This window comes from Castanea sativa, chromosome 2 (genome assembly GCF_040712315.1).
Source record: "Castanea sativa cultivar Marrone di Chiusa Pesio chromosome 2, ASM4071231v1".
Lineage (NCBI taxonomy): Eukaryota > Viridiplantae > Streptophyta > Magnoliopsida > Fagales > Fagaceae > Castanea > Castanea sativa.
In genome coordinates this window covers 45,262,664-45,276,290 of record NC_134014.1, presented here as the reverse complement: position 1 = coordinate 45,276,290, position 13,627 = coordinate 45,262,664, and the positions used below count along the sequence as shown (strand labels likewise).

Below are 13,627 nucleotides of genomic sequence, written 5' to 3'. Positions count from 1 at the left end.
CCTTAAGCTATAAACTTACTTAATATCTTTATATAGAAGGTGAATTTGGACAAATCCATCATTGGATTACATCTTCTTCTTATATTATTCATACTTGCAAAATTTTTAGAAAATTAAAGGTTAATAGTTATGCCATCAATAAATTGTTTAAATTACAAGTTTTTGTAGTTTAAAATTATGCATAAAATATAAACTTATAGATCATATAGTAAATAATATCTGATTAACACAATTTTACGTGTGTACTAAGAGCGAAAATAACATGCAATTCAACGGTTAGATTTTCAAAATATGTAATAATATTTATTTTATTGAGTAAAAATATAGTCTTAAGCTACAACCAATTTTGTTGCTAAACTTTATCCTTTAAAAAAATTCTTTTTAGATACAAACCGGACAGAACACAACTTGGTTTTGGAAGATATGGTACTAAAAGCAATGTGTAATGTGTGTACTATAACTTGGTTTAAATTTTGCAACCTTTGCCTCGAAGCTTTGGACACTACATGAACGAGTAATTCTTAGGTACTCCCTCCTCTCACATTCATGGCGGAATTTGCTCATTAAATTCATGGTAGGCTCCATTATGAATGTGAGAGAAAGGAGTACTATTTCACTATATTTCGGAACTACCTAAGAATTTTCCTACATGAACCAAGGATTTTGAGCCTCAAACCATTTGGTCTATTCTTTGCTCTTTTCCATCTGAATATTCTGATTCATTATGAGATTCAGGTTCTTTGCTCATGCACTCTCGTAGAAAGTTCTGTAGTTACGGGCCATAAATTTATGGGAATACCATTATTAAAGAAAATGCTTTTATTAACCATTTCTTTAGTTATTTTAAATTCCATATAAGATTTTTAGGAAGCGAAGTGTTACGTCTACAATATTTTTATAATATTTTTATAATAAATCATACGTAGTAAATTATTATTTATTCTAATTTAAACTTACAATTGAAATTACTTTTTTTACCCATAGTAACAACTAATATTAACCTCCCAATTAAGATTTGTTGTGAAAATATTATTCAATTAACATTTCTTTTTTTTAGAAATGAACATTTTTACTTGTTAGATAATACAATGATACCTTGGTTCATCAACTGGTTAAAAAAAGTGTCAAACCTTACAATTCCAAATTCCACGATTCACTGAAAATTTTTAATACGGAGTTTATGAAAAGATAGGCAAAAATATATTTTAAGAAAAGATAGGCTTGGTCTATATTATGACTTCATTTATAATTTGGTCCTTGAGTTTTTACAATTTTCATTTTGATGTTATATTTTTAAATTTGTAAATTTGTTGCCGTCTTTGCTGTCATTTCACTTACAAAAATCACACTACCGAGTACTGACAGAAAGTTTAAAAATATACTGTATTAACCAAAATGAAGTTATGAAAAGTTGAAAGGACCAAATTGAAAACAAGTCCAAATTATAGAGACAAAGAATTTATTTTTAACTTCAATTTATTAACTAACAATATAGAGACAAAAAATGTTAAAAACTTCAATCTATTAACTAACTTCTAGATACGGATAATTTTGTCCTCGAGTTTCATCTTTCTACATAGCGGGGGAGAGCCAAAGCCTCACGGTGAACCTTCTTCATTCACAAAAATTATACAAGAATTGAAATAACTGCACTGCCAAATATGGATGGAAATCGTAAGACAAGTGTTGTAGAGAGTTTTTCGGTGTATTTAAGCCAAAAACACAACGAATAACAAAGGCAAATAAAGAAGAGTTGAACAGGGACATGTGGTTTACAACTTCTCCTGTAGAATTTTAATCCAATACCACCACCCCCTTATAAAGCTTGAAAGATTGAATTCCCCCACACAGAAATGTGAAAAACTGCATCTATGAACATGACTCGAAGGAGCACAACTAAGACTAACATGATGCACTTACCTAAGGTCTGATCTATTCTAATCTACCCAACACCACACTCTCTTAGTCAGATCTTCCCCAGCCATGGCCCAAAAGAACGACGCTATATTGCAGAAGCAGTCTTTCAAATTCCAGATAAATTGATATCACAGTGCATAGACTATCTCCCCACTGCTATCGATGTCAAGCTCAGAGTCAGAATCCAAGTCATCCATATCATCATCCATATCCAGGTTGTCTATTGAGAACTGGTGAAGGCTATGAGCCCCAACTGCAGGTATGGTGGCCTCAGCAATTATCTGCATGATCACATCAACACTCTGCATTGGTTGGTCTGGCTCTTCAAACTGATTGCCTATCGTTCTTTCATCCATTAGGTCTGCTGGGAGATTCTTTAAAAACCACTCATGGTTCTTGATGTCAGGAATGGTGATCCTCTGTTACATGAAAGTTTCCATAAGCATCAGCCTTGAAGAACAATCAATCCAGCAAAAGTGCAAGTTAAATCCTTTATTTGTACTGAAAATATCACTCAAACCAGCAAAATAAATTTACAAAGTAACCAAATTCAGAATATCTAAACTCCATTAGCATTCAACTTTATATCTATGGTCCATAAGTGGTGATATTTTTCAATATCATCAAGTAGAATTTTTTTTTTTTTTTTTCCTGGCGATACTAATAATGTACCACTCCCAAAACTTAAGCCGATGGGATAGGAAGTAGGAAATTTAACCATTAAATCATTACTCAACAATTACCCTCAGATGCAGACCCAAACTCTCCTCAACCAGTGAGGTTCAACATGAGGAATTTAACATAAATGGGAGCAATAGAATTGAGACAAGATTCAAATACCAGACCACTGCTTTCATTTTATCGTAAATCACTTGAGATAAAAGTTAAATGTAATAACAAGTAATAAACTTAACCAGTTAATCATTATCCTAATAAAACCCAACCTGTCCCAAAAGCCTAAACAGATGCATAGTGGAAAATTAACTCATTTATATTTATGTTCTAAGAGGTACCATCTGCTTAACAAACATAGACAAGTGATTAGTAAACCTAAAAGATGACTGGACTGGGTTTCTGACTTTATAAAGTTCAAGTTTCAGTAGAATGGGTTCTAATTGCTGCCTCTTTTGAAACACCAAAAGTTCAATCGCATGAAAGAAAATAAACATTGAAATGTCAAGCAAGATTTGGGGTAAAAAAAAAGAAAGAAAATCCCTCATTTCAAAAAGTGAATCATCCATAGATGTCATCAAGTCAAACTGACAGATAACAGTTATCTCAGCACAATTTGAGGAATGCATACAATCAAAGAATGGTGTGGCGAAAGAAAGGTTGCCAAATGAAAAGATCAACAAAGTGATCATAACCCCAGCTTATAAATAAACAAGCTTCCAGATCAAACAAGGCACATCAATTGTGAAAATTCTGCAAGTTAAAGGCACCCAAGTCACAGTGTATGGAAAACTGTATAACCATATTTCTCAAGTTATTGGATAGAACAAGAATGATCTATATATTTTGCAGAAAAAGAAAATTCAATTTTGATAAACAAGAAACCACTAACCGCTGCAGGATCAGCAACAAAAATTCTTGAGATCAGGTGGCGACACTCGGGAGATATTTGAACACAGTCTGGAATGGAGTACTGGACGCTGAGGATTCTCTGTGTGGAACCAATAAAAATATGTTATGCATAACGAAATTTACATCAATTCATATGCACATGAAGTGATTAAAAGGCCTAGCAATATACTTGTATAGTCTTCCGAAAATCCTTAGGCTCATCAGGATCCTCAAAAGGATATGCTCCCACCAGCATCACGTATAAGGTCACACCACATGACCACACATCTGCAATCTGATATTTTATGCAACACAGTATCAAAACAGCAACTAATTAATTTAAATGTCTGATTGTAATGTCATTATAGATGAGATGAAAGTGACTATATGATTTGCAATTTAAGTAGAATCCAAAGAATATACACTCAAAGAAGGACCACAACCAAAACGGTTATTGAAGGAGGGTTAAATACACTATAGCCCCAATCCAGACTTTGTATAAGATTGGCTTTGCATTCAAGGAAGACAACTATTAATCGAAGTAGAAATGGTTTTACCTTGCCATCATACTCTTGCCTAAGCAGTACTTCTGGAGCAATGTAAGCAGGAGTTCCCACAGTTGACTTTGGTTGGGAATGAAGCACTGAAGACTGTTAATAGCATCCATAGTCAGACTTATCAAAAAAGAAAAAGCATCCATAATCAGATAAACAGAGCACATGATTAGAGCATAAAGGCACACGTCCTTAACAGGTTCAAAGGTCTCAAAATTATAGAGAAGCATCTACATATTTTACATTAGAATCCATATTTGTATGCTTTAGAAGCAAGTGGATTCAGAATCAGAATTAAGCGTGTCTCTGTGTGTGCACACTAATTCATGTCTCAGTTTTGCTGTTTAAGTGTAATGAAAGTCTTGACTCTTGAGAAACATTTTGAAGTCAGAATCATCTGAAACTGCAAAAATTGTTTTGTCATGAGAATTGCGACTCTCCCAAGATAGCTAGTCAATAATTCACCTTAACTAAGTAATCCCCCACCCCCTTTCTCCCTCCCCAAAACTGACAGCAGAGAGAATAAGAAAGAGAAACACAACTAGTACCTTTGAATATCCAAAGTCACATATCTTCAATCGAGGAGCCGGGCTTCCATCCAACAAAGTGTTTTCTAGCTTCAAGTCACGATGGCATATTTGCTTCACCAAGAAACAAAATAACAAAGAACTGAATATATGAAGTTTCCATAGCAGGGGTAGGAAATAACAAATTTTCATTATTATAAAATAATAATAAAATATATAATATAAAAAAAAAAGGAAAAACGCTTCAATACCATAGCATGGCAGTAGCTGACTCCAGATATAAGTTGTTGAAAGAAGAAGCGAGCCTACAACAACAACAGAGTAAAATGATAAAAATAGTGCATCCCCACCCTCCTTTCAAAAAAGAGTACAAGAAATCGATGCAGAACACAATAATCTTGCATTAAGCACCTCATCTTCACTAAAGCGCCCGGCATTGCATATTCGCTCAAAAAGCTCTCCTCCAGATGCATATTCCATCACAATCGCCAAATGGGTAGGTGTTAAAATTACCTATATATTTGGATGCACAGAACCAATTAATCCATCTTACTTTGGGATAACAATCAAGCTCAAAATTTTTCTTTTTTGCCAAAATAAAATAAAATAACTAACCTCTTTAAATCTAACGATGTTGGGGTGTCTCAGAGACCTATGATTTATGATTTCTCTTTGAACATTCTCATCTATCTGCAACAAAAAATACCACAATAAGAAGAAAAAAAAAAAAGCAGCAATCCATAAAATCTTATCACCTCTCTGTAAAACTCTAATCTCATAAATATTGTGCTGAACATTTTTTTTTAAAAAAAACAGTCAAACCTTTCCTCTCTCTCTAAATTTGATCGGATTTTTTCGAATAAAATTAAAGCAAGCAGAGCTAGATCCTTCTCAACAAAACAAATTTCAATTCAGCTGAAATCTATATTTGGAACCCGGGAAATTAAAGAATCAAAAAAAAAAATTTTAAATTAACTTGAAGAATTCTACTTAAGTATACTGATAATCAATCTTTGAACGAAATATAAATATATCACTTTCCAAAAGTAACACACTAATTAAAAACGATTATAAGAAAAAACAGGAAATCCAGAACAACCATTAATTTAATACGAAGATATAAAATTAAATCCACCATTAAATACGCGAAATAAATTCCTAAAAAAAAACTGAGACAATAATTGAAGAAAAAAAAATAGTACCAATTATGTCAATCATAGAACGGCCTGAACCTGATTTCCATAAATAGAATTTAGAAGAAAAAAAAACCTGCAATAAAAGCAAACACAAATTTTTTTTGTACTATTAAATTCCCGAAACTAACCTTATCGCCCCGCTCTATGTATTTGACGGCTACGAGCTCCTTCGTGTGCTTGTCTCTCATCAACCGGGCCACACCGAAATTACCCGACCCGATATCCCTGACGAAATCGTACCGATCGCTATCGTGCATGATCGGCATGTCCACGCCCGGCCCGACTGTTATCGGGGTCCGATCCATTTTCACTCACCCACTTTGACCTAACCCCAAAAAAAAAAAAAAAAAAAAAAAAAAAACGACGACGCTTTGGTAGTAATCGTTAATCGGTGAAGTGAAGTCCAAGTAGTAACTACCACTTTTAAGGAAACTCGGGTGAGTCGGTGGGTTGTTAGAAAAAAAAAGGCTCGTCAAGTTCGGTTCGGTACGGTTCAGAAAAAGAGAGAAGAAAAAGGTGGATAGAGAAAATTTGTGATCGGCGAACGAAAAGAGAGAGTTGTGGGAGACTTTTTTTTTTTTTTTTTTTGGTTTTTTTTAATTGAGGATTGGAGAAAATAGAAATGACGTTGATAAACTGGGGTCTGAAAATATTACTAGTACGAAGATAATATACAAGTGGGTCAATAAAGACAAGAAAGCGGCGTCGTTTTATGTCGGGGGAGGTTGGGCTTTCGCGACGGCGCCGTTTGAGGTGTTTGTATTGTCTTGTAAGCAGTGCTGTTCCCTGACTTCATTACTTGTCTGATTGTTTGTGTGTAGACTCTCTCTCTCTCTCTCCGCTTTAGTAATTGGTCCTGCACATTTCATGAATGACTATGCTATCCTCAGTTTTGGATAAATTATGTTTGTGGTCACGTGGGTTGGGGAGGGTCCAGCTGCTTCTGCTTGCTCCACCGAGTTCACTGTAATAAACTAAGGTACCTAATGTTATTAAATTATTCTGAGAAAGTTTTGATAATATTTATGTGAAAAATATAAAAAGTTGTAAAAGAATTATTTATTTTTTATTTACTTTTTACATAAACTAATAATTGAGAATCGAACTCTATTGTTGAATTTTTTTTATTGTAATGATTAGTTTTATTTTTATTAAAAGAAATCTCATAATATTCTGTCAAATGAATTTTTTTAATATTTTAATAATTATAAAGAAGATGAAAATTTTAAACATTGAACATCTGTCAAGAACAATTTGAAGTGTTAAATGTCAATCGAGCTATAAAATTTTTGACCAATTAAAAATGCATTCTTTAGAAAAAAAATTATGAAAAAGAAAAAAATATGTAACTTTTTTTTTACAGTTTTATATTTTTCATAAAAACTATATTAAAAATTTCTTAGAATTATCTTTTAACAAATTTTTCAAAAGTACCTGTTGATATAATCCTTTTAACACACACACATATATATATATATATATATATACATAATTCTATTAAAAACAAGATGAAGTGACCCATTAAAAAGATATTTGTTTGCCATTTTTGTTACACACAATATATGGAATCCATTAACAAATGCTATCGAGCAGCTTTAACATATTTCATGAGTTATGATTGCGTACGAGTAAGTTGAACTGATCGATATGAGCTGTTGTTTAATCATCAGATTTTGTCAAGACAGTGACTTCCTATGGGCGGTCCATCAAACAATGGGAGGTATAGGGAAAGACAAAAAAAAAATGTATGAATGGGATAAGAATGTTTCTCGGGGACGTTTTAGTCAATTCAGATAAGTAGATTGTCCATTCATTACAAAGCCTTGGGAATAAAGGAAAGTTTCTGACTTTCAAGCAGTATTTACCCAAAAAAGAAATAAGCACATGGTGGAAGTTTTGATTAGTTTAATCTCACGAGTACGTACTCCAAGAAATTTCAGCCGTTCAAATATTCTACCTTGAACAAAGTCTTTCATCTTGTCGATTAGACTTTAAGATTTGCTATCAAACAAAGACTAGCGCGTATCTCTATTGAGTATCGTGTGCAACATGATAACATTCCTAGAAGGTTAAGAGAACTTTAAAATGGAATATTCTGAATTGGACCAGCCTAGCAATGCCATTCTTTTTCTTCTTTTTTTTTTTTTTTTTGTTTTTTATTTGCGGATAAAAGCAAGGCCGCTTGTTGATACGACATCCTTGTACTTAAGTGAGTTAATGGATCGTGTTGATTGTATTTGCACTATACTTGCTATTGCTAATCCATGTAAGTGCAAGCATGTTTTGGTGAGACATTGATGTTGCTATGTGTAAAATTTTCAAAGCGATATATCCTCTATCTACAGTAATTAGCTGCGAAGTAACTTTCTTTCTGCAGATTTTATAAGTTCAGGTGCCTTAGTGCCTATCTTTCCATTTCAAAAGCCTTTTGCTTTACTGGGACCTTTTTTTTCTTTAATCTTTTTATAGACCAAACGTGCAGCATAAAGTTAAGGTTGAATCAGTGCATAATTGATAGGACATTGGATGTATGTCTTTTCCTAGACTCCTAGGGTATATAATATCACATGTAAATGAAATTTGCACTTGAGAAATTGCACATCAGTTGGTTAAACTCAAGTTAAGGTTCAAGTTCAACCCATCATTCAATTCTACCAACTCATGTGGGGGAAGCATAAACCTGTCGCCAAATGACACAAAAATGGCCATTCAATTGTTCGAAACTCCACATCTCATTCAATCAAAGTCAACTAATTAAAGCAAATCTTGTCAGAACAAGCGACAAGGCTAATGCAAGCGATGAAGGTAGCAACATCTGCAGATTTGACAAGCAACAAAAGTTGAAAGACAATTACATATTGTTGAGGACTTTTATTTCATGTCCGTACAGGCAAGAAAAAAATGGGTTTAGGGTTAAATCTCTTCAAAGCCCAAAAATGCCCAAATTCTATACACCTACATGGATTGGACTTTTTTCCTATGAATCCATATATTTTCAGATTGGATTCATGGCCCATAACCTCTCCACTTCACATGATGGGCTCATAACCCACATCTTCTACGCATCATGAAATGGGCTCACAGCCCATGCTTCTCTTATGTTATAGTGGCTCAAGCCCATGAAAATAATTATTTTATGATAGATAAAAATCTTATTCCAATTTTTTGATATATTAGTAATTAAGAGTAAGATATTTGAACATTCGATTTATCAGTTAGAAATATCAGGAGTAGCCAATAGAGTTACAAGACTCTTTCAAAGAAATAACATACCTTTCCTATAAAAATAAATAAATAAAAACCTTACCTTTGAATTATTTTATACGAACACAAACACAACCTAAGGATAAGTATAATCTTTATTGAAACAAATTACATTATGCTTGATTGGGCCCTAACATACCCATGTAAGAAAAAGGGTATGTTAGGGACTAAGTTTAGTTTTTAGTTTTTATTTTTATTTTTATTTTTTTTAAGAAAGATAAGTTAGGACAATTCAAAAACCTACAAAAACCAATCAACATGACAGTTCCAAGTTTTGAAGCATTTAACTTGCTATTGACTGTCATAGCCAAAGGGAGTAAAGATCTAGAGATCTCCTCCATGTCACTAAAAATGTGGCATCATTGCCTATCATTGGGTTCAACTGCATCTGACAACCATATGGACATTTAAATGATCAAGTGACCATTTCTCATTGATCAACGATGGGTTATGTGCGCTCCCAATTCCTGACTAATGGGCCAACTATGCTATTGGGCTCACAATTTATTTATTATTGTGGGTTTACGGGTTTCCTACAATGGGCAATCCCTCCGAACAAATCAAAGCCCACCAAGGTAGGTTACTTCCCTTGCCGAGCACACTTACTGCTTGGTTTCCTCACACGATTTCTCTCTTTTCAAATCTTTACCATCTATTGTCCAACCCCATTTTTTCCTCCTTTCTTCTTATTTATAGCCTTTCCATAATGGGTTAATGATGATTACTTTCTAGCTCCACTTGTGTGGGTGGGGTCTATTTTGATTATTCTTGACAAGAATTGATTTTGCTTTGGGAATAGGAGCTTGGATGTTGGAATTGGTGCTAAATGCCAAATGGTGCTCAGCAGCGGTATTTTCCAAGGCACTACCGGCCTTCCGAGATACAACCAAGCAGTGGCTGCACCAAGACCTTGACATGCTCAAGTCATCATGCCGTGCATTGGATTCTCAAACAATAGGCTAGCGCTTCTGGGCTGTTCAAATCTTTACCATCTATTGTCCAACCCCATTTTTTCCTCCTTTCTTCTTATTTATAGCATTTCCATAATGGGTTAATGATGATTACTTTCTAGCTCCACTCATGTGGGTGGGGTCTATTTTGATTATTCCTAACAAGAATTGATCCTGCTTTGGGAATAGGAGCTTGGATCCTGGAACTGGTGCTAAATGTCGAATGGTGCTCAGCAGCGGTATTTCTTAAGGCACTACCGGCCTTTCGAGATACAACCGAGCAGTGGCTGCACGAAGACCATGATATGCTTGAGTCGTCATGTCGTGCATCGGATTCTCAAACAATGGGCTAGTGCTCATAAGCCGTTTAAACTTGGTCGTAAGGGGTAATGGGCCTAAAGCTTGATATTGTTCATGGGCCGCTTGGACTGGGGCCCAAGGGAAAAAGGGCTTATAACCAGATACCGTACAATAGCCCCCCTTGATTCATTCCCTATGCTTGGGGAAGGGATCAAAGACCTGCGTCATACTGTTGTCTGTTCCTCGAGGATGCGAACTGTTAGTCATTAATTAGGGACAAGACAGCAACCATTTTTATGAAAAAAAATGGGGTGATAACCTGTCCCATCGGACAGTAATATGATCTGACAGTTCATGTACCGAGGTCATGCATGCGGTGGTTACAAAAAAATCACTAAAAAGTTTTCCCGCCTAAATACTCATTTATTGCCTCTTTAATTCCTCTTCCCTATAAATTGTGACATTCTCCTTCTCAAACTACTTTTTACTTCCTCTCTTTCTCTGTGTTCATCATCACCAAGCATAAATCTTCCCACCAAGGGCACACTTCTTATAACCTACTGTAAGTCCCTTCACTCATTCCCTTACCTTTTACTAGTTACTTTCTTCTCTTCTAGTATTAGAAATGGGTTTTTTCTCACCTTCTTAGAACTAAGGCTGCCCTAGCCAATTTTAGGGCTAGGTTTGCCATTCCTCCAGATGTAGATGTAGCATATTGCCATGAGGACAGTATCACACTTGAACGGTGTCCTCATGTAGTTTTCTTTTCTTTAATGTCTATTCTAGAAGGTGGGATAAGGTTCCCCGTAGATCTTTTGATACTTAGGACACTTAGATTTTACTGATTGTGCCCCGACCAACTCCCACCAAACTTCTACCGAGTAGTAAGCAGCATTAGTCGGCTGAATGATTTATATGGGTTATATATAGACCAATATGATATAAATTTCATGTATAGCTTATGCAATAAAGAAGGGTCGGGGTATTACCTTAAGGTTAGGAATACCCAGGTATGGCTAATATCGTGCCTTCTCGACTCTAACAGAAATTCGGTTGGAGAATTCATTCGGGTGAGCGGCAATTGGCATGCCAATGAGCTCACTTGCTCGACCTTGCCCCGAGATATTGGTTGGTACCGTTCATGTTGAATTTTTTTATTATGTAGTGCTTTGCTGTTCATTCATAATTACCTTTATGTTTACCTAAATGCTTATAATTTTTATTTATGGTGATGCAGACACTAAAATTTTTAAACCGGACATCAACATAGTGCATGTGAGGGATTTGAATTTCGTGCTTTGATTAGAAATCTTCATACACTACGACGGTCAGTTACGGGCTTCCCGTCTCATACTCAGTTTTACTCCTGTTTACACGAGCTTCCAGGATCCTAGACAAGCATTGTCTATGGGTAGCCCTCTATTATCATATCTAGAAGTTCAGCACCTAGGATTTTTGCCACCAGGATTAACACTTGATGAGGCACGAAGCCTCGATCCTTGGCAAATCAAGGCAGGTTCACTATTACCTATAAGGGACAGATCAGCGGATACCGTTTTTCACAGCTGTGCTGAGCACATCCCAATGGAGGAACCCCACGAAGAAGCTCAAGTTGTAGGGCAAGTAGTGGTTAAGTTAGATGATTCTTCAAAGGCTGATACCAAGGATCCAAATGATGAGATGGTGGTGCGCCAGAATATGACAGCTGATCGATTCTTGCCTGATGGACAGCCCACTACGCAGCAACAAGCTCCTCCTCCTCCTGCTCTCCATGGTAAAAAAAGACCCTAGAATGCCAGCCAACCCTCTGATAGGCCAGAAGATGTGCCACCGAGGACCCTCTCGCTCCAACCATAGCTTTTGTGTCCATCCGAGAACCTGTTACAGGCACCTACCCACTCGTGCAGATGGGGTCTAATGTAGCCTCTTCCTCAGCGCACCTTACAATCAGATGGCAAAGCACCTTCATGCTCGGGGATGGACCTCTTCCTGTTACATCCAATATAAGGAACTGGTCTGCCGGGGAGGGTGGGTGGATTGCTCGGAGTGTAGGGGAAGCCCTACAACTGCCAAACGACATGCACTACTTTGTGGATGGCAGTGACGAGGCTGTGACTGTCAAACTTTAGTGGCATACTATTACGGTAATGCTTAACCTTCGATTGTTTAATTATTGCCATGGTATTTCTTTGCTTCTTACACAACTGGCTTATATGATGGAAGATCAACTAAAGAGTGTGGCAGAAGAGGTTGACATAGAAAATGTCTTAAAAGAAGTTGTTGAGGCCATTACTAGGGAGAAGAGCACGACCATTGAGACTGCTGAGGAGAGAGCCAGGGAAGCTGAGAGGGTCCGTATCCACGCCGAGCAAAAGGTGACCGGTCTAGAGAAAAAACTTGGGGAGATGGAGCTGAGGCTTGCCGAGGCTGAAAGCATAAACTTGGCTAGAGATAAAGAAGTAACTAATTTGAAGATGGCCCTAGAACAAAGTGAGGACAAGTTCTACGATACGGGCTTTACCGATGCCAAGAACTCTTGCGAGCCCGTCATGTTTCAGACACGAAGGTATGGATTCAAAGAAGGGTGGTTGGTAGCCATGGCCGCTTTAGGTGTTCCTGAAGAGTCACCATTCAAAAATCCCGACCAAATTCCTTACCCCAAGCCCCCTCGTCTAGTTCAAAACCTCACAGGTGCCAATGATGAAAATACTCATAGCATGAGGGAGTTGGTGCAGGAGATTGACTCTCATGCAGAGTAGATCGATCTCGAGATCACCAATGATCCGAATATTGTACAGGGATCAACCCAACCTTAGCTTCCAGACCCTAACCTCCAGCTCGCTGTGGATGCTACCCCAGTCCAACCCGAATAGCCGCATGATCCCACTATCTGAATCAAGAGAATGTTTTATTTACCTACATTACTATTTTCCTTTATTTTCGCTTTAGTTTGCCCATGGTCACCGAGATGTGGTGACAGGACATAGTCATCATGGTTTTGATGACAAATACTACTATTTTTTGACAGATACTTAATGTCACCATGATTTGGTAATGATTTTTTTTTTTTTTAAATTGAACTATTTCGATTTATTTCCTTTTCTCTATTCAATTTTCTTGGTTTATATTGTTTGGCACTTTACACTATGTTATTTTGCTATTTTTCGTCTTAGGAAATGGAATAAGGTTTTCATCTGGTCGATGACTGAGGTCGAACCAAACCGAGGTTTCTGTCCTTAGGAAATTTAGAGTAAGGTTTCCATCTGAACAGTGATCGAGTTCGAACCGAGCCAAGGTTTCTATCCTTAGAAAATTTAGTATAAGATTTCCACCTGATTGGTGACTGAGATCAAACT

General features: G+C 36.3%; 1 protein-coding gene across 1 annotated transcript; it reads right to left on the bottom strand.

Moving 5' to 3' along the window:
• Window positions 1–1,686: 1,686 nt before the first annotated feature.
• Window positions 1,687–6,488, bottom strand: LOC142624358 (serine/threonine-protein kinase SRK2I). Its single transcript, XM_075797908.1, has 9 exons — window positions 5,886–6,488; window positions 5,177–5,251; window positions 4,973–5,074; window positions 4,813–4,866; window positions 4,583–4,675; window positions 4,038–4,130; window positions 3,671–3,775; window positions 3,482–3,580; window positions 1,687–2,336 (listed from the first exon to the last, which is right to left on the bottom strand). The coding sequence occupies exons 1-9, from the start codon at window positions 6,060–6,062 to the stop codon at window positions 2,046–2,048; spliced, it is 1,089 nt and encodes a 362-aa protein (XP_075654023.1). The 5' UTR covers window positions 6,063–6,488; the 3' UTR covers window positions 1,687–2,045.
• Window positions 6,489–13,627: the final 7,139 nt, after the last annotated feature.

What these genes read in the sequence shown, in the direction of transcription:
- LOC142624358 (XM_075797908.1), bottom strand. Translation starts at nt 6,062, where the DNA reads ATGGATCGGACCCCGATAACAGTCGGGCCGGGCGTGGACATGCCGATC. An exon ending in GGCGCTTTAGTGAAGATGAG is followed by an intron (nt 4,867 to 4,972) that starts GTGCTTAATGCA and finishes TTGTTGTTGTAG; the next exon opens with GCTCGCTTCTTCTTTCAACA. An exon ending in ATTTTCGGAAGACTATACAA is followed by an intron (nt 3,581 to 3,670) that starts GTATATTGCTAG and finishes GGTTCCACACAG; the next exon opens with AGAATCCTCAGCGTCCAGTA.